Below are 21569 nucleotides of genomic sequence, written 5' to 3' on the forward strand. Positions count from 1 at the left end.
GAAATGGTTTGGTTCATGAAATGTTTTGGTCCATTCGCAACGCCAAAGCGAACGGCGAACGGCTTGCGAGTACAGTGACAATCCCCCCCCCCCCCCCCCTCTATTTACATGAAATGGTTTTAATTAGTTTTAAAACATAGTTTAACGCCAACATAGCGGCAACATAGTTTGCCAACGTGAAATAAATGAATACGCTCTCAAATGTGCCGTCCGAGGCAGAGTGTGTTCGCCACGTTCGGCACACGCGATAGCTCGCTGCTCTCTGATTGGTTGAATCGTTTTTTGGACATAGCTCGGTAAGTAATTGTCCGATTAATATGAAACCTTGAAAAGGCACATCCTCGGGTCCCCAGCAATATACCTGGCAAGTTTAAAGTATATCGGACCCGTGGTTGTCGAGAAACAGCGGTCACAGACAAACAAACAAACAAACAAACACACATACACACAGAGATTCATGGAATTATAGATAGATGGTTGCTCATTCGTGAATATGAATGACCGAAGCGATACCGACGACAGCTGAAAACAGCTGCGGATGAATTTGGATGCTCCTTGAAGACTTATGCTCGTAATTAACATTTGAATGACGATTTTTAAATATTGAACGCTCGGAGTGGGAATTTGGTTGACCATATAAAAAAATTGAATGCTTGTTTTCATTGGCGAGCGCATACCACATTAAATTGAACGCTCTACTTATGAAATGGATTGAAAAAAATATGAAATTGAGCAGGAAAACCTATAGTACAACAACATTTATGCGGGGCCTCGAAGGCCCCAGGTCTGCATTCGTGTCGGATTTTCGGGTTATAAGTGAAGAATGAAGATTTTCCGACGAGCCTGAATGAATTTTTTCTTTATTTATGTCACTGAATTTTGTGTAACAACATGAAAGTCGGTGAAAATGAGGCTCATGCCCAAAAAACAACATGAAAGTCGGTGAAAATGAGGCTCATGCCCAAAAAAAATTGAACAGCATAGTTTTTGCAACAAAAAAAACCTTGTGGGCCTCCGAGACCCAATCACTGCACCCAAGGTTTAAAGATATTATAACATGGGCTTCCTTTGAGGGATGAGACTGGTACTGCGGCTGACACACTGTGTACCTACTTATCATGGAACTGGAACTCTCTGAGGCAGTAATTACTCTTCCTATTAAGGTTACTTGTCTTATCTTACATTTTAAACTTTTGTCAGATTTAACTGAGACAACGGAACACACGTTTATTTTTGTATTGCAAGCCACAAAGTACACCAAAACTCAAACCACAGACCTCAGAAAATGTCGGTTTTTATTTATTTATTTATTTGCGTTTCCAGCTAGAAACCAACATGGCGGTGTTCCGAATAAGAGGTCAGACAGATTCGACATTGGACGTTTTTAAAAATATGCGTCTATGTTGAAGCGACGTGAGGTATTTGCTTGTATTAATATAACAAAAGCAGATCACACGAAAAGGGGAAACAATGTGATCCCCTTTAAAATAAAAACCCAGATGACACCGGGGCACCACACAACACCGCGGTGTATTTTTTGTTGTGTGTAGAATTTTTGCCCGTGAAATAGCACTGTACCATTACGAACAAACATCAAAGAATATCACCCAAAGTTGACAACAACGTCATTACAAATATTTAAGCAAAAAGACAAATAAAGCAAATGGAAAGGTAAGAGAATGGTGAAACAGGGGTGTGTTCTATTAGCATGTAGCTTGTGGAGTGCTCGCTAAGTGGCTTAAGCACTCGGACAAAGCGGAGAAAAAGGCCACTTAAAATTCAGTGCCACTTTTCAAAAATTCAAATTAAATTTTCAAATCAAAATTTCAAATTCAAATTCAGTGCATTCAACTTTCCACTGAATTTCCCGGTGTGTACCCCGGTTTAGAATAGGTACACCGTATCCCTGCGCATCGTAAGAGGTGACTAAGGGTTGGCGTCAGGAAGGGCATCCGGCCATAAAAACATTGCCTCAAACAGGGAACCATGATTGTCATGGGGCCCGCAACGCTAACCCCTGCTTTAGCGGGGAAAATGGCCTTAAAACGATCATTCATTCAACTTTCCACTGAATAAAAATTCAGTGCCATTCAGTGCCACCACAATTCAGTGCGAATCAGTGCTACTTAAAATTGATCTGACCATTTTAATCTTCATAATTGGATGAAAATTGACCTGACATTTCAAAATACGCTTCCATAGTTATAAAAATCGCTAATTTCTTAAAATTTTCAGATTTCACTCCAGATTTTGAAACTTATTTAGTCCACGAGATCCAATCCTCAAATCCGAAGACAGATTTTGATTATATACTATAATTAGTCTGTGACAGTCTATCGTGGAAAATCACATCATATAATGAATAAAATTGCTCCAAGCTCCTAATTTGAAAACTACAGCACCGATAAAAGCAATGTATACAACAATTTGTAGGTATGAAGATCAGGCATTCGATGATGTGAGTGAGGAAAGTCAAATAATAAATTGTGAGCGCTTTATCATACAGAAACCCTTGAGGCTGGTTCCAAGTCAAAGCATTGCTCAAAAGGCCGAAACAACATGGTGGCTTTTAAGACCCCTGTGAGGTGACAGTGGGCTGACCAAGATGGCGTGCTGCCATCTTCGTTAGGCTTTTTTGTTTTTTGATGATGAGCACCCTGTTAATTACCTTTAAAAGGGGTGTTTAAATTTACCCAAATAACCAGTTTTCATTCATACACTTCCCTGGAGTTCCCTTCGTATGCATGGAAAGATGTTGGCCGCTAGGTTTCATGGTTTTGGAGTCATGGAGGAGACACACTGACACACACTCTCTCTTTTATTATTATAGATGGTATTTTAAACTGGATATAATGTCCCTGCTGCTCACACCTTCTCAGCAAGACCATTACATGCATTAATCACTCTCCATGTGAAATACCCCTCCCTGCCTTGCTTCCATCGGAACTCTTTTCTTCTCTCAAGCTGTGTTCACTGGTCATGTCACATCCATTCTGGTTTAAAACAAAAAGTTTCCTGCATCTATTTTTTCAGTTCCCTTTATTATATTAAACTAGGGCATGCCCGTACTATATATATAGGACGTGCCCGTAAGTGCGTGATGTTACCGTACAATGAATGTATCGTCCCGACGCCGCAGCTCGGATGGCGCTGCAGTTAATCGGGCCCCCAAATTCCTCATCGACGATAACTAAACATTATTTTATATGAATCGCACCGTACATACCTCCTTCTAGATCTTGTTCTTGTCTTGATATACTCACTCAGGCTCACTCTATCACGACTGAGTCCTCCCAGCTCCTCCAAATGGCGCCCGCTAGCCGCTACGTAAGTCCGGAAGTGACGTCCTCATTTGACTGTCCGGAAGGTCGCAAATCGCAGTTACGATGAATCGCAAATTAGTTTTAATTAGTTTTAAAACATAGTTTAACGGCAACATAGTTTGCCGACGGGAAATAAATGAATACGCTCTCAAATGTGCCATCCGAGGCAGAGTCTGTTCGCCACGTTCGGCACACGTGATAGCTCGCTGCTCTCTGATTGGTTGAATCGTTTTTTGGACATAGCTCGGTAACTACTTCTGCGATTAATTTAAAACCTTGAAAAGGCACATCCTCGGGTCCCCAGCAATATACCTCGCAAGTTTAAAGTATATCGGACCGGTAGTTGTCGAGAAACAGCGGTCACAGACAAACATACAAACAAACATACACACAGAGATTAGTGGAATTATAGATAGATATTACTCCGAGATCACCTCAAGTCACCTGTTACCTCCACCACCAAAGGTGGACGGAAGTTATATGTTTTCAACCCTGTCTACAACAACAACCGGCATTTTAAGGCCATTTTCCCTGCTAGAGCGGGGGTTAGCCTTGCGGGCCCCATGACAATCTTCTCCATTTTGCCCTATTTTCTACATCTACCCTTGTTAACCCTATTTCTACATCCCCCTCTTCTCCATGTATTTCTCCTGCAACTGCCTTACAATAAAAAGCGTGTCTGTCGTTCCTCTTCCTGGCATAAATCCAAACATCCCAGTAACATCCCACCACCATGTTTCCGAGTGCCTCGGTGGTCCTTTTGTCCATCCACATACCTCACCAACGGCTCCCAACAGACTATCTCTCATTGACATCCAACCACTTTCAAGCTCAACCACAACATCCTCTGCCATGCTCAGCCTCTCTTTTAATGCTTCCCTCACTGTCACCTCTTTCAACCTCCACACCTTCATTCTCGGTTGGTACTTCACCTGCCGAGCTCTCCTCGCACCCTGTCTGTCTGTTTTGTTTGTCTGTTTGTGTACAGGATATCTGAAAAAGTTGTGGATGGATTTGGATGAAATTTGCTGGGCATGTTGGATGTGTGACAAAGACGCATTGATTAGATTTTGGTGATTATTGAATCCGGATCCGGAGCAGATAATTTTTAAGTGATTCTTCACCATTGAGAGATTGGGCGAAAGGCGATTATACAGTATAACACGATATCTAAAAAAGTTGTGGACGACTTATGACGAAACTTGGTGGATGAGTTCGTTTGGCGACAAGAACAAACCGATTAGATTTTGGTTCAGGTCCAAATCCAGATCCGGCCTATCAGTAGGATAGAAAATGTAAACTGTTTAGCCAGGTGGAGGTATGGCCTCTACCGGGCGCCGTTCTAGTTTATTATGCATGGGTGAAACTTCTTCCGTATAGCACTGAACTCCATATTTTTGTAACGACCCATACGGAGCTTTCCGTATATTCGTCATCACAAAAACGTTCCGCCATTTTGGGGAATTTGAGTGCTATTCCGGTATGCTGATTCGTTTCTTAACCGTGTAGATTCGTGTCAAAGTTGTCTGGTTACAAAAGCTTGGAACAGGAAGCACGCTGCCGTGATCACATGTCCGCCAGGCAGGAGAACCTCTGTGTCGGTAAATACGGGAATAGCGCCCATTTTTGGGGGTTTCGTATCGCCGTTTCCCTCCCATGATACCAAAGTGCTGTACCTGTAGCCGAAGTGACATAACGTGAGTCTCGCCCAGAGACCTGGCATGATCTTTGTTGTGTTATAACCTTTTACAGAAATGTTTATAGAGAGAGATATGCATCCTCTTTAAACACATGATAAATGGCCGACGGGAGTTGTGGGAGGTGCTCCTTCACCCCCCCCCCCCCCCCGACCTTACATGAACCATGTCTGCGAGTCCAAATCTATATTTAGCATTCCTATGTACCTCATTTACATGTGATTCATTCAGTGAAGGTTCTAATCCGCAGAGCTATTTCATGACACATCTGTGATGTATTGTCATCATTTTCGAAGCTTCATGTGCTTCCTCCTTCTCATTATCTCACTTCTTTCCTGAGTTTTTTCTCAATTCCTTATTTAGTATTTTATAATGTTCGAAATTGGATCAGCGCTTCGTTGCTTCGCCAAATCTAAGCATTTTCTTTTTATTTCACATTATTTACGAGTTTACTAATTATTTTCTGTCGTTGAAAATATCACGTGATCTGAGGTTTATGTTTTTGCTTTTGGCGTCGTGCAACTTTTGGGTTTTAACCGTGACGTGTATCTGGTGTTTTATTTATTTATTTATGGTATTTCACCATCTTTGATATCCTTTACTACCGTGTTTCTACCTTTCACAAAGGTGAATTTCTGGATTTTTCTGGATTTATTCTCCTATCTATACGATGAGGTGTGTGTGCGTGTGTCTATCTATATATATATATATAATATATATATAATCTGTGTGTGTGTCTATATATATATATCTGCAGAAGCAGATGGCAGAACTTCTTGGAGAGGATTGTTGAGAAAGTAGAAAGGAGGGTTGTCCAGACGGTCTTTTCGGAAAGACATCGTAAGAGTGTGAGATTTGTCAGGATTGAAAGACATGTTCCACTTGTTTGACCAGTCTGTGATTTTGTCCAGGTCTGCAGAGAGTGAGGAGGCTGCAGACTGCCGATCTGAGGGATGAGGTATGGAGCGGCAGAGAGTGGAGTCATCAGCAAAGTGATAGGATTTTCCAGATAATCAGAGAGGTCATTGATGAAGACCAGAAAAAGCACAGGGCCCACAACACTGCTTTGGGGAACTCCAGCCTGAACAGGAAGGGGAGGTGAGAGAAATCCATTCAGGGCCACACGTTGACTACGACCAGAGAGGAAGTCCACAAGCCATGAGTGGAGATTTCCATGGATACCATAGGAGGAGAGTTTGGTGAGCAGAGCGGGGTGCCAGACCGTATCGAAGGCACGTGATATGTCAAGTGAGACAGCTCTGATTTCCTGTTTGGCATTGAGGACCTCCATCCATTGTTGAGACAGCAGAAACAACATGTCCAGAGTAGAGTGACCTGGTCTGAATGCAAATTGATGATCAGAGATCAAGCCATTGGAGGAGAGGAAGGATTTTGTATCTGAAGCAATAATGGATTCCATGACTTTGCTGATAAATTGGAAGCAGGCTGATTGGTCTGTAGTTGCAAGGATCTGTTTTTGCACATTTTTTGTGTAAAGCGGTAATGTTTGCTGATTTCCAAGCAGATGGCAGATGACCTTGAGCAAAAGAGAGGGTGAAGAGAACAGAGAGAGGGTGTGAAAGAGCGGCAGAGCAGGATTTTCGGACCCGTGGCCTGATGCTGTCTGGTCCAGTTGCAGAATCAGAGTCGAGGTTTGACAGAAATTTCTCCACCTCGTGAGGAGAGAAGGACACAGAGTCCAAGAGCAGCTGGGTATGACTGGGTGCGGTGGGTACAGAGAGATGGGTTTGGGACACAATATTTTGAGGCAAACACCGAGTTGAGGCATTCGGCTTTGTCACGTGCGGTGTCAGCTGTGTAGCCATTTGAGGTAAGGGAGGGGATGGAGGGGGAACAAACACCAGAAACAGATTTGATCAGACGCCACCAGGATTTGGAGGAGGGAGACAGGTTTGCGAGTTCATTCTTGAGATTAGAGAGATATTGCTTCCTGGCTCTCCTGAGGGTAGACACACACTTGTTCTGAGCTTGGTGGAAGGAACTGAGATTGCCTTCAGTTGGATTGGCCTTCCAAGAGGCAAAGGCAAGTTGTTTCAGGGCAACTGCCTCACCACAAGACTCAGTGTACCATGGACGGGAGGAAGGGTAAGACAACTGAAGACGAGATGGGATAAATCTGTGAAATTTTAGGACACATACACTGATGTAGTCTGGACCTCTCCACCTTCTCAAGTGAGGAAGACAGTATCCAGGAGCAGTTGGGTACGAGAGGGTAGGATAGGTGTAGGGAGTGACTTCCCACATTCGCGCAAAATCATTTCCGACTCTCTGCCTTCTTCCACCCCCCCCCCCCCCCGCCTGCCCATGCCTCCTCCTCCCAAGCCCCCCCCCCCCCTCCCACGGATCTTCCATTGCCCCTGTTCTCTGCTGTTGTGCTTGTGTGCTTCCCTCTCTCTCCCCATCTTGTCTCCCTCTCCCTTTATTGTATGTTTTGTTTGTTTGTTTGTTTTTTTATGATTGATGTTAGGTCTTTCACAAGCCTCGATCTTGTATACAAAAAAAACAAAAAACAAAACCTTTTGACTGATTCAACTGAAACTTTGTACATGGCCTTATTATGATAAGTTACAGAACAAGTTGGAGTTTCAGGGCGTTTAGTCAATTTTTCACAGTTATGTCCTTTTTGAACTTGGAAAATATCACATCGGTAGGGGATATGTATTTCAAAGCAATTCCCCCCACTTATTATTCTTGCTTGTTTAGAATTACCTTTTGAGCACATTGTTCCTGCTACTGGAAACCAGATTCCATTTCCTTATACCATTCTGTATTTGTCCATTGACTATGAGCACTTGTAATGAATTTGTAAAAGTACATTGGTATTTCCAAATGTCCTTGCTCTATGTGTCATATACAGTATGTAAAAGCTCTTGCATGAGCCTTTTAAAAAGACTGGTAGCTGTGTAACCGCAGTGGTATCTTTGTGCAGGGCTGTACAGCACCGCTCGTGGTCAAGTTTGCAGATACACAAAAGGACAAGGAGCAGAAGAGGCTGCAGCAGCAGTTGGCACAGATGCAGCAGCTCAATGCTGCCACAGGCTGGGGAAACTTAGCTGGACTCAACTCCCTCGGGCCGCAGTACATTGCGGTAAGCCAACTGAAGCAACATCTTGATGAATGATTAAACTAATTTTCAGCTCTCCTTCTGTCTCTTTTGTGACCATCTGTTCTCATTTCCCTCTCCCCATATAACCATTAACATACTTGCACAACTAACTTATAAACCCCGTCCAATCAAACGTGTCCAACGCCTTCCATACCTCGGATGGTTGGCGCACTCCATGCCCTTCCATACCACGTCAAGCTTTTCCGCCTAAATCTCTTCTCTATGCGGCGCCGGTGCCTCCGAGGGGATGTATTGAGGTCTTTAAGATTGTGCAGGGTTATGAAAACCTTCACCAAAACCAATTTTTCATCTTTTGTCAGCATAACGCCTGGCGTGGATCACCCCGTGAAAATCGTAGAGCAACGAGCGTGAAGAAACTTCCGCTCCTCAGCCTTTTCCCATCGAATTGTGAACCGGTGAAATTCCCTCACTTCTGCTGTGGTTCTCGTACCATCAATTGCTGCATTTAAAGCTAGACTGGATGCCGTACGGGCCCCGCTAACCCCAGACATTACTTCGCCTTTCTGCCATTAAAAATAGACATATTATACGTTTTTCCTGTTTTTAAAAATCTATTTTGTCTGTTTTTTAAAATCTATTTTGTCTGTTTTAAAAAAATACTTTTCTTCGTCCGCACCTAGTTTATTTTAAAATAGGCGCAGTACTACATAAATGTACCTTGTGAACCCCACCCATGAAAATGATCATCATGGGGTCAACAGCCCTACAAAGATCAATATTCATGACGATGACGATGACGATGAACCCCTTCGTCAAAGCAAAGCAATAACGAGGGGTTAATACCCGAAAAGTACTATTTTGGTCTTTTGCAACAAAGGCCTTCTCATGTTCTTAACACTAAACCACTAATGGATCAAACACTACAGATCACATTGAAAAGATCTCATTCAGAAGTTTTGTCTGTCTTCTTCTGAGACAAACGACGTTTTGAAGATTTCGTCATTGAGAGACACAGAGAAAGATTTTGCCTTGATTACATGTTCATTTAATTTGACGACATGACCAGGGCGTGCAGTAATGCGTCCCATGGCATTACAGTTGTAGCAATAAGAGTTGTGCACATTTCTGTGGATAAAAGCTTTCTATGCATATGAAGATGAGTGAGAGGTTTTGAGAAAAGACAGCAAACTATAAACGGACATGTGACATGGTTTTAGGCAAGACGAGCAAATATATATATATATTTTTTGTATACATAATCGAGGTTCGTGAAAGAGCTGACATTTATCACACAAACAAATCAAACAGACAAACAAACAAAGTATATAAAAATGGGAGCGGTAGACAAGATGGGGAGGGAAGGGGAAGCACATAAATACAACATTTGAGAGCAGGGACATCGGGAATGTGTGGGAGGGAGAGGGCTTGGGGGGAGGCGGCATGGGAAGGGTGGGGGGGAGGGTGGGAGAAGTATAAACACAAGGACACCAAGGACTTCCAGGAAAGAAGTTGGTATTTCAAAAAAGTGGATTTGGGGTGAAATTAGCGGGGGTAGAAAAGATCAAGGTTTTGGATGGGGGAAGAGAAGAGATGGTGGTGAACAGCTGTTTTAAAGACCTGGAGGGAGGAGTGGGATTGAAGAGAGTGAGGGAGTTTGTTCCAGAGGCGGGAGAAAAGAGGAATGAAGGAGTGAAGGTGAGCAGAGAGTGTTGATTTTGGCAGTTTAACCATAAGAGGGTTGCAGGCAGATCTTGTGCGACCTGTGGGAATATTTGGGGGACAGAGCCCAGAGAGAGCTGGAGGAGCAAGGCCGGAGAGGAGTCGGTAGAAGACAGAAAGACCACCAACCTGCCTGCGGTGAGTAAGTGAAAGGCCCTTGGAGTTAGCTTCATCACGGGAGATTCCAATGATTCTGAATGCTTTGGTTTCAACTGCGTGAAGACGAGCTAGGTGTGAGGCAGGAGCAGCAGCCCAGAGGGCAGAGCAGTATTCCATTGAGCTGCGGATGAAAGCCTTTTATGTGGTGAGGAGCTCAGGTGTGCCAAGTAAGGACTTCACACGACGGAGGATGCCCAGTCGGCGACTGGCTTTGGAGGCCAGATTTGAAATGTGGTTTTCCCAGGAAAGATCATGGCAGATAGTGAGACCCATCGTAAGAGTGTGAGATTTGTCAGGATTGAAAGACATGTTCCACTTGTTTGCCCAATCATTGATTTTGTCCAGGTCTGCAGAGAGTGAGGAGGCTGCAGACTGCCGATCTGAGGGATGAGGAATGGAACGGCAGAGAGTGGAGTCATCAGCAAAGAGATAGAGAGGATTTTCAAGAGAGTCAGAGAGATCATTGATGAAGACCAGAAAAATCACAGGGCCCAGAACACTGCCTTGGGGAACTCCAGCCTGAACAGGAAGAGGAGATGAGAGAAACCAATTCAGGGCCACACGTTGACTATGACTAGAGAGGAAATCCGCTAGCCATGCGTGGAGATTTCCATGGATACCAAAGGAGGAGAGTTTGGTGAGCAGAGCTGGGTGCCAGACCGTATCGAACGCACGTGATATGTCGAGGGAGACAGCTCTAATTTCTTGTTTGGCATTGAGGACCTCCATCCATTGTTGAGACAGCAGAAGCAGCATGTCCAGAGTAGAGTGACCTGGTCTGAAACCAAATTGATGATCAGAGATCAAGCCATTGGAGAAGAGGAAAGATTTAATATCTGAAGCAATGATGGATTCCATGACTTTGCAATCTTTGCAAATTTTTGCAAAATGCAGAGAAAGTAAAAAAGATCTGAATGGAACTTGATTGGTATCTCTAGGCAAAGGGGATACAACGTCCCATGTTTACACTTTTCCATTTCCCATTTACACCCACGATGAAAAAGTTGTAATTGGGAGACTTCTCACTCAATAATGAAAAAAGCACCACCAGCTACAACATAATTGCCAACGGATAACCTTTCTACTACTTAAGTGGTCATTGCGGCCTACACGGGCAATGTGCACCAAGTAGTTATAGCCTCTGAAGAGGAGAGTGGAAAGGGGTAGATAAGGTAGAAAAATAAAGAGAAAACGCTGGACACTCAAAACTCTTCTACTGCTCACTACAGGCTGAGCCATCCTCACACACAATCAACCACTCACTACAATGCCGGAAACATTAAGGCAATGATGAGTTATTCCCTGAAGTGTGGTTACTGCCTTGGGCAGAATACTTGGCTTGGGCAGGTGAGGTTATTGCGTTGTCTTATTCGTGCTGCTCACCTTGTCATCCTCTCTCTATCCACTTCTCAGCTCTACTTGCACCTTTTGCAGCAAGCTCTCACGGCTGGGAACCCAAGCACGTTTAATGGTCTCCAGCAGATTGGAGGTAACCACTTGGACCTTTTTCAATTTGTGCTCCATCTTCCTTTGTTTTGTCTAATGGACAGAATCGGCCGAAACATTGTGGACAGGTTGGATGTGTGACAAGGACGAAGTTAATGGATTTTGGTGAAGATCCAGATCCAGATATGACAATTTATTATTTTTTAAGTGATTCTTCAACATTGGGATATGGGGCCAAAAACGATATACGTATAGCACAATATCTCAAAAAGTTGTGGACGGATTCGGACAAACATGGTGGATGAGTTGGGTAGGTGACAATAACATACCGATTCGATTTTGGTTCAGGTCCTGATGCATATCTGGCCTTGGCCTATCAGTGGGATACAAACCGTAAGCTGTTCAGCCTGGCGGAGGTATGTGCTCTACTGAGTCCCATTCGAGCTATTGCTGAGTTTGCTCTCAATCAATCTTTAATCAAAACCCGAGTTGAGTCAACGAGCACCATCAAGTCAAATCAAACCAAAAATGGTTTATTAAAAGCATATCTGGCAGCCAATGGCTGAATTACACATGCATAAATTACAACATCATCTATATAGAGCTCTAAAACAGAGATAACTTCTGATCCTGCATTTTTCTTTGTTTTTTGTATACATAGATGTGGCTCGTGGAAGAGTTCGTGCTAGTACACTGAACGGATCAGGATGCAACAGGACAAATGGAACAGGAGAGAGAGAGAGAGAGAGAGAGAGAGAGAGAGAGAGAGAGAGAGAGAGAGAGAGAGAGAGAAAGAGAGAAAGAGAAAGAGAAAGAGGTCCTTTCAGAGAGAGATCGTGAGAGTGTGCCATTTATCAGGACATATTCCAATGTTTGACCAGCTTGTAAATCTTTTCAAGGTCTGAAGGGAGGGAAGAGGCTGCAGCCTACCTGTCTGAAGGATGAGGGATATCACGGCAGATGGTGGAGTGATCAGCAACCAGACGAAGGGGATTTTTCCAGACAGTCAGGAGATCATTGATGAGGATTAGGAATATGATGGGGCTGAGAACACTGCCTTGGGGTACTGCACCCTTGACGGAGAGGAGAAGAAAGGTTTCCACTGAGAGCCACACGTTGGCTACGAGAGTAGAGGAAGTCAGTAATCCATGTGTGGAATTTGTCTTGTGTACTTTTATGTTTGTGGGGGTAGGTGAATAAATACCTTAGGAAAGTCAGGAATGTGTAGGTTTTAGTATGGACCGTGTGACACGAAGAAGAAGAAGCCATCTCGATGTACACAAGCAGGGTAAATGCTCAGGTTAAGAGTGTTTGCATGTCACCATAAGGAGGATGGTTTTGTGCTAATTATAGGGCTTGTGGTTAATAATCCCCAGTATGTATTGCCTCCCTGTGATTTTTTATAAAACTCAGAAGAAGTTGGAAAGAAGATTGAGGAGAAGAGGAAGAAGTTCAAGGAGTGGCAGAAGGCGAAGGGTACGGGGGCAGAAAAGGCAGAGCATGAAAGTTATAAGACAGCCAAGAAGGCTGCAAAGAAAGAGGAAGCAAAGGCGCAGGAGGCATGGAGGAAAATGTTCGGAGAACGCTTGGATTTGGAAGAGGGTCAGAGAGCGGTATTCAGGATTGCAAAGCAGATAGCGAAAGAGAGGTGTGATGTGATGGGGGTGAGTTGCTTGAAGGATGAAGTGGGACAAATCGTTGTGGACCCAGATGGAATTAAAGGAAGATGGAAGAGATATATGGAAATACTGTTGAATGCAGAGAATGAATGGGATGGCAACATAGAGAGTAACCCAGTTTTAGGACCGGCAGAGACGATAGCCGAGAAGGAAGTTGAGGAAGCGATAAAAGCAATGAAGAGTATAAAAGCGGGATGGCCGGTGGGAGTTGTGGGAGATATGTTGAAGGCAGCGGGAAATTGGGGTGTGAAGAGAATGACAGAGATCTGCAATCTGGTGGTGAAAGAAGGCCGCATTCCAGTGGATTGGGAACTGAGTACCCTCGTCCCTCTATACAAGGGGAAAGGTGACCCTCTGGACTGTGGCTCGTATCGAGCGATAAAGTTATTGGAGCATGGAAGGAAGGTATTGGAAAGGGTGTTGGAGAGGAGGATAAGGAAGAAAGTGAAGATTGACGAAATGCAGTTTGGATTTATTCCAGGAAGAGGAACGACTGACGCGCATTTTATTGTGAGGCAGTTGCAGGAGAAGTACATGGAGAAGAGGAAGAAGTTGTTTCTTGGGTTTGTTGATCTGGAGAAAGCATTCGATAGGGTTCCACGCGAAGTATTGACATGGGCATTGAGGAAGTTAGAAGTGGAGGAATGGTTGATCAGAGTCGTGATGGCAATGTACAAAAGAGCGCGCACAGCTGTAAGGACGAAGGACGGGAACAGTGGTGAGTTTGAGGTGAAGGTGGGAGTGCATCAGTGGTCGGTACTAAGTCCACTACTATTTGTAGCTGTGATGGAGGTGCTGGCTCAGAATGTAAAGGAGGGTTTACCGTGGGAGTTGTTGTATGCAGATGATCTGGTGTTGATTGCAGAAAGTATGGATGGACTGAAGGAGAAGATGAACAAGTGGAAGGAATGTATGGAGACAAAAGGTCTGAAGGTGAATATCGGAAAAACGAAGGTGATGGCAAGTGGTAAAGCATGTGGTGAGGTGGAAACAACTGGGAAGTGGCCGTGTGCTGTGTACAGGAAGGGTGTCGGAGTGAATTCCATTCAATGTACAATGCGCGCTGAGTGGGTTCATCAAAAATGTAGTGATTTGAGAGGGTCATTAACCAGTGTGGCAGCTACATTCAAGTGTAAGGTGTGCACAGAGGGAGCTGCAGATGGAGGAAATGTTGAGTTGGATCTTGGAGACGGCATGAAGGTGGAAGGTGTGAAAACATTTTGTTACCCAGGAGACATGCTGAATGGAGAAGGTGGATCAGACTCGGCAACAGTTGCTAGAGTGAGATGTGCATGGAAGAAGTTTCGGGAACTGAGTGGCGTGCTGACGAGGAGGGGAGTGTCGTTGAAGCTGAAGGGAAAGGTGTATGCTGCATGTGTGAGAAGTGTTATGATTTATGGGAGCGAGACATGGGTAATGAACATAGAGCAGCAACGAAGGCTGGAAAGGGTGGAAATGCGAATGGTTCGGTGGATGTGTGGAGTATCGTTGAGAGAGAGGAGGACAAATGATGAATTGCGAAAGATGTTGGGAATAGAGCCTGTGATGGATGCTGTGAAGAGAAACAGTTTGAGATGGTTTGGGCATGTGTTGAGGAAGGATGAAAGTGACTGGTTGAGAAGAGTGATGGAAATGAATGTAGAAGGAAGTGCAGGACGGGGAAGACCGAGAAAGACTTGGCTAAAGATGGTCAAAGAAGAAATGCGGGCAAGGGGGTTAACAAGGGGAGATGCAGAAAATAGGGCAAAATGGAGAAGATTGTCATGGGGACCGCAAGGCTAACCCCCGCTCTTGCAGGGAAAATGGCCTAAAAATGCCTGTTGTTGTTGTTCTTCTTTTAAAACTCAGCTGGCCAGGTGATGGGCTCCATTAGCCAACCACGCCGTCAGGGCCGACAGAAACGGCACATTTGCCAATCTGAGAGTAAATCCCGACATCATCTAAACATTCTTGAAGGACGGCTAGGCTCCGCCCCAGAGGACCGGAATTGACAGGCCACGCCCCAAGCTTAGTGACTGGTAAGGAGCTCTGGAGTGATGAACAGAGCTCGGTGATTGGACAGAGTGTGACGTCAGCAGTGGAACATTCGAGAGCTCGGGGAGCAAAATTAATCGGTCTCGTCATCTTTGTCTCTCCTGGTGCTGGCATTTGTTGAAGGCGGTTGTATTCTCTTCTGGTCCTGATGTTTGTTGGAGGTGGTTGGATTTTCTCTCGTTCTGGCTCTCGGCTCGAGTGGGCGCTGTTGTCTCGGGTGCGCTGGTGAGGAGACGTGCCTGAGCTTTGGAAGTTTGGCAACATCGGAGGAGGGGGTGTTGTTGACTGTGGTGCTCTTCGGGGGAGGAGAGAGCCGCGTCTCGTTTGGCGGTGGAAGCGAGGAAGGGCCGGTTGGCTGCTTGTTCACGCCTGGGCGTTTTCGGCGCCATTTGTTGGTGCGCTTCCCGTTTGGAGGCGACGAACGCCAACCCCCCTCGTTGAGACCAGAGTTAAGTGCCGGCCGGCAGGAACATCATTTATTTTTATTTAATCTTTCCCCTTGTTTGTATATGAGTCTAAGTGGAGACGTCTCAATTAGGAATTATCGTTTTTACCTCACCTCTTGCATTTATTTTCATTAAATCCTTTGTTTTTGCATTTCATTCTTGTGTTGTGGATTTTGCTTGTCCCGTATTTGTGTTTGTGGGTTCGGATTAACCCAGTGTCGGCCATCCGATCAGATAAGGCTTCGGGCCTTTCTCGCACGCGCCAAAGACAATCCCGCCAAGGTTCGAAGTATGCCTCGGAGTTAAAGCTAGTTTCGGTCATCCGTCACCCAGGGTTCTTAACCCCGGGGACGCGACAATACTATAGGCAGAGGAAGAGAGTTTAGAGAGTAAGGGAGGATGCCAGACTATCAAAAGCATGAGATATGTCCAGAGAAGTGGATCTGATCTCATGTCTGACATTGAGGGCCTCCATCCATTGTTGGGTGAGTAGAAGCAGCATGCCCAAGGTGGAGTGGCCTGATACGAAACCAAATTGGTGATCTGAGGTGAGGTTGTTGGAGAAAAGGAAGGATTTCATATCATCTGCGATGATGGATTGCATGATCTTGCTGAAGATTCAAAGTAAGCTGATAGGTCTGTAGTTACGGGGATCAGTTTTTGCTCCTTTTTATGTAGTGCAGTGATTTTGGCTGATTTCCAAGCAGATACAAGATGCCCTAGCACAAATGACAGGGTGGAAATGGCAGAGAGAGGATGGGCAAGAGCAGCACAGCAGGTTTTTAGAACACATGAGTTGATGACATCTGGTCCATTAGCAGATTCGGAATTGAGGGTTGAAATAACCTTCACCTTCCTTCACAGGTGCAAAAGACACAGTCCAGGAGCAGTTGGGTACGACAGGGAAGGATGGCTACCGAGAGTGAGGGGTTGGGGACACAAGATTAGGAAGCAAACACAGAATTGACGCATTCAGCCTTCTCATGGGGAGAGTCGGCTGTGGTGCCATTTTGAACAGAAGGAAGGGATGGAGGGGGATCATAGACCAGAGACAAACTTAGCAAGGAACCACCAGGTTTTAGAGAAGGGAGACAAGTTTGAAAGTTCATAGCTTCATGTTAGAAACAGTTCTTGTTCCTGGTCATCACCACGATGCCATACGGTGATCATTTCAAACTATTTCTACTGTATTAACTTTCTGTTGTTCCTACCATTCCCCAACCCCAACTATTTCACAACAGGCTTGAACGCAGTACAACTACAGAGTCTAGCCACATTGGCAGCGGCAGCAGCTGTGACCCAGAATGCAAGTGGAAATGGCAGTACAGGCGGTGGTTTAACCACACCCAGTGGTGCACTCAGCGCACTCACAAATGCAGGTGAATTCCTCACTGTTCTAAATCTCCATTCGTCTCCTGAAGTCACATGTCTTTTGTTCTTTCCACCTGTTAGGAGCGTGAGGTTTGAGTTATGGTTCCCGGAGGGAGGCATTAAGTGTTAAGTCTTGGTGTCCGTGATGTCCTGCTTTTTGAAGAATGTTTTCCATTTATTTATTTATTCATTCGATTTTCAATTACAGTATTCCATTTTCATTTTTCCCCCCAATTTCCAATTATTAATTTTTTCAGTTGTTTAATTTTTTTAATTATTTATTTTTTCTATTTTCAATTATGTATTTTTTCATTAATTTTTCCATTATTTAATTTCAATGGTATTATGAACCCTTTGGAAAAAAATACATTTGTTTTCCTTATGACACATAATTTCAAGTGCTAACAATTATTGGCTAATATTACAAGTTGACTATACCATGAACCATCAGCAATCTCAGATCACAACCCCTTAGTTACGTATAGGTGTCTGTCATTGTACTGTACCATGTTTGTTTCAGAAAATATCATTATTTTCTTCATTTTCCACTTGTAATTTGGTATGGAAGTATTGCGTGGTGAAAGATCGAGCTCAAGTGATGACTGACATACTGTGCACGTATCAACAGCCAATGCCACTTGAAGGCGCTTTCTTATCCACACCATGGAGTACACCTATAGACTGGCAACCAGTGCTGCTAATTACCCTCTGAACCTGCCCTTCTGGATACTGCTCAGAACAAAGTCCACGAGATCATTATGATTTCTCATCAAGAGTTGGTGTTGCCTGGTGTGGTTAGGGTGCCGGCTTGGGATCCTAGGATCCTCGGTTTGAATCCAGGTCGATCCTGAAGTAACGCCAGGGGGGTTGAATCAGCCTGTCATCCTTCCGAGGTCGGCAAATTGAGTACTGGTTCACTGGTAATTCCCCGTGTGTCGCAATGGGTGACTAACAGGGTTGGTGGCAGGAAGGGCATCCGGCCATAAAACATTCCTTCAAAAAGGGGACCACGGTGCCCAAAAAAGCCAAATCCTGCTCTGCGGGAAAAAAATGGCCTTTAAAGGTGGTTCTTTCTTCTTTCTTCATCAAGAGTTGAAGTTTGGAGCCTTCCCATTTGCACTTGCTTGTCTGTTTGGCTCTCTCATTTGTGGAACCATGGCCCTACCTCAGTCCTGTCTTGCTCTTTCCATCAAGGTGGCCATTCGCATTTCCCCACTTGTCTGAGACCCCTTTCTTTACTCCGAAGAAGTGCTGCCGAGTTATAAACTCAGTTTGTCCATTTACCCATTGCTGCTCGATGACCCACCCGTTGGATGTGAAGTATTTCCATGAGTTCTGGATTTAAAGAAAAGCATTCCATCAATCATTGCAGTAAAACATCTCATTTGACACATTCTACATTCCTCAGGATTTCCTCACAATTGTAGCACGGATAAAGGTGGAATCAGCTGTGATTTGCATTTTGGTGAAAAATGTAGTTTTGAGATTAATTGTTCTTTAAAAAAAAAAATTGAAATAGTAATGAGGAGCTGTTTTCATCAATCAGTTCACACTTACCAAGCAATGGTATGAAAAATCCCAAAGGGGTTAGTTATGAAAGGTGTTAGTGTAACTGCGTAAGTGGGACTGTTACTCCACCAAGAGTGCTATACGCCTTAACCACCACACAAGAATGCAGCACCGATTGATTTCCTGTCGCCCACACGGGCCTCCGATAAATTGGTGTAATTTGTGCCACGGTGTGTCGGTGTCAGAATCTTCGTGACACTTTTGAACCCACTCAATTCGATTTTGGTTTAAACACTTATCAGAAAGGTTTTCTTATCATGTAATTCGAAAAAACTGTGGAGGAAAAATGACGTTGAACCACCTGATTTGCAAATGGCCTTCACATGTACTGTATGTCCCTGTGGTAGTAAAGGTGTGGTGGATCGTTAATGATGTAAGATTTTATGATTTGGTGAGTGGTAGTGATGGAGGTGGAAGACCGGTATGCTTCATTTACTGATGGTTTGTGAAATCTGTGCTGAAAAGGAAAGGAAAAAGAAAGGAGAACACAGCAATGCATAAGCAATTAAAGTTCATCCCACAAAATGCTGAAATGGGATTGAGACCTACGGATTGTGATGACCATTGTGGATGGGTAGCACCTACCTTAAATCATTCGGGCAAGGCAAAGGGGTGAGAAACAGGTGATCATAACGATAAAGGTGGAAGAAGACCGTTTTGGGGAAGTACCCACAATGCATTACCCACCAAAGAAGTTCGCCCTCTTTTTGGCCAATAATAATAATTGTCAAACTTCCAAATGGAAGAATGACCATGAGGTAATTTGCATTCAGTCATTGTGCCATTTTTGCCTGTCTCTTCATTTCTTCAGTTGAACTTTTCTTGAAATCTTCAATTTGAAAGACTTCCGCAAAGCATGAGGATTTTTCCAGTGTCTGAATGTTGACTTTTTGTTTCGACATTTGGAAGGGACAGTGAGTGTGCTTTTTCAAAGTTCATTTACTGGAAAGGGTGGCATAATGGCCTAGAGGTACGCACACCAGCCTGGGTTTGAATATCGGCTACCCTGACCCAGCACAGGCAGGGTGATTCATCAATGTGTGTGCCTTCCCTTGGATGGACATCAAACTGGGAATCCCATCTGTCGGCATTAGTTGATGGATGTTAAAGACCCCATGGTGTCCTTCGCTAAGAGTATGTGTGCTGTCGTTGGCACCCTGAACAAATTACAAATTCCTGCCCCGACTTTCTGTGTCGGAATGACGACCCATCCAGGATTGTAACTCGAGCCCAAGAAACTGCTTCGGCAGCACTGATGCTCTGTGTAGAGCATGGTTCATGATACGGTCTGATTTGCTGGAGTGTTTTACTGCACTTATTGTGGCACCAGCATACTTGGCTGCACTCATCAAGCTCTTCATGGTGAATTGCCTCAATGCGTTTTCACGGTTTTCCGATCACGCAATAGCAGCTGCAGCAGCTCTGCTTCCGCGAGAATGACTGACAAGAATAGATTATGGCTTAACGTGGCTTGAGCAGGGTCATCTTTCTCACCAAATTTGGTTTTGATAATTTTTATTTTATTTTATTTCAATACCGCTACCTGGATCCAATAAAAACACAGCTAGTTGGATAGTACCTTTACTTTTTTAAGTGGCTTGATTGGAAACCGTGCTTTGTTTGCATTTTTGTATACATCGTCATTGAATAGCTTATTTGGCATACGAGCAGAGTACCCGCCCGACGGGCGATCTTGTTCCAAGCGTGCAAGATGTTCTTCTGACACATACTTTTATTTGGGCGGTGTATAGGCAACTGCCTCAAAATAGCTCCTTCAATCGCTACTGAAAAAAAAAAAAAAAACCCGGGTTATGTGCATGAAGCAAAAACATATCGACTGCTTATAATTCAAAATACCTCATTGCTCTGGAAAATGTGGGGACATAAACACTGTACTATAAAGGGTGGGTACGTGCAATACCCTCTTTTTGAGTACTTGAAAATGTAGACGTCACCAACACTCCAACATTGACATTTAACAGTTATTGAGCTGACAGAGACGTTCCAAACCCGGTTCTACTTCTGGTTCAAACCGCAACCCTTAAGTGGCTACCCAAGGCCAGCAGATGAGCACATACCGTAAAATGGGGGTGAATAGGAACAGCAAGGTGAATAGGGACACAAACTGAAAAAAGTTCGGAAACTTATTTCGCTGAAAATTGATAACCATACTGATTTGTTGTTATTTGGGTTGAAAGTGTTCTCTTGTTTTTTTTAAAAGCAACTTATAGTCCCTATTAACCCCATATATGGGTTAAGTAGGAATACATAGGATTTTTATGGCTGTCCCTATTCACCCCGTTTTACCAGTGAATAGGGACAGTCATTAATACAAAAAAATAATAATCAAGAAATACGGACAGTTTGGAGAAACTTTTTATCCCATATTTTTTTCCATTGGCACCGAGGTTTATATTATGGGTGCATATTATGTGCATCCATCTGAGCTATCAATTTAGCAATAAGTTGGAAACTCAGGATTGTTTCTTGATTATTATTTTTTTGTATTAGAGACTGTCCCTATTGACCCGTAAAACGGGGTGAATAGGGACAGCCATAAAAATCCTATTTATTCCTATTTAATCCATATATGAGGTTAATAGGGACTATAAGTTGCTTTTTAAAAAAACAAGAGAACACTTTCAACCCAAATATCAACAAATCAGTATGGTTATCAATTTTCAGCGAAAAAAGTTTCCGCACCTTTTTTCAGTTTGTGTCCCTATTCACCCCATTTCACGGTACTTTAGTCTTGCCATACTCCAGCTCGTACACCGTCCCGAGCTTCATTAAAGTGAGGAGGCTACTCTCACCCGGAGGGCATGCCTGCCCAATATATCATAAATACATGCAAACATATAGAAGAAAGGGTTTGGCCTATCAAGTGTTATATCCACTCAGGTAAACGCTGTCTCTATGTGGAAGGATCTGATCACAGTGCTTTTGCTTTTTAGAGGTGGAGTTCCACTCGTTAGGAAGATCCTAGGTGCCACCTTTGATCAGTAGCTTAACTGGGCCAGCTACATCAATACCATGGC

At 43.9% G+C, this 21569-nt stretch overlaps 1 protein-coding gene across 1 annotated transcript in view; it reads left to right on the forward strand.

Moving 5' to 3' along the window:
* Window positions 1-21569, forward strand: part of LOC137432328 (CUGBP Elav-like family member 1) — a 356059-nt gene that overhangs the window by 314261 nt on the left and 20229 nt on the right. Inside the window, exons 7-10 of the mRNA XM_078783095.1 lie at window positions 7971-8129; window positions 11400-11475; window positions 16833-16970; window positions 20008-20033. Of these exons, the coding sequence (XP_078639221.1) occupies window positions 7971-8129; window positions 11400-11475; window positions 16833-16970; window positions 20008-20033 (399 nt within the window). The remainder of the gene's footprint in view (window positions 1-7970; window positions 8130-11399; window positions 11476-16832; window positions 16971-20007; window positions 20034-21569) is intronic.

Source organism: Myxine glutinosa, chromosome 8 (genome assembly GCF_964187855.1).
Source record: "Myxine glutinosa chromosome 8, kmMyxGlut1.1, whole genome shotgun sequence".
NCBI classification, from domain to species: domain Eukaryota; kingdom Metazoa; phylum Chordata; class Myxini; order Myxiniformes; family Myxinidae; genus Myxine; species Myxine glutinosa.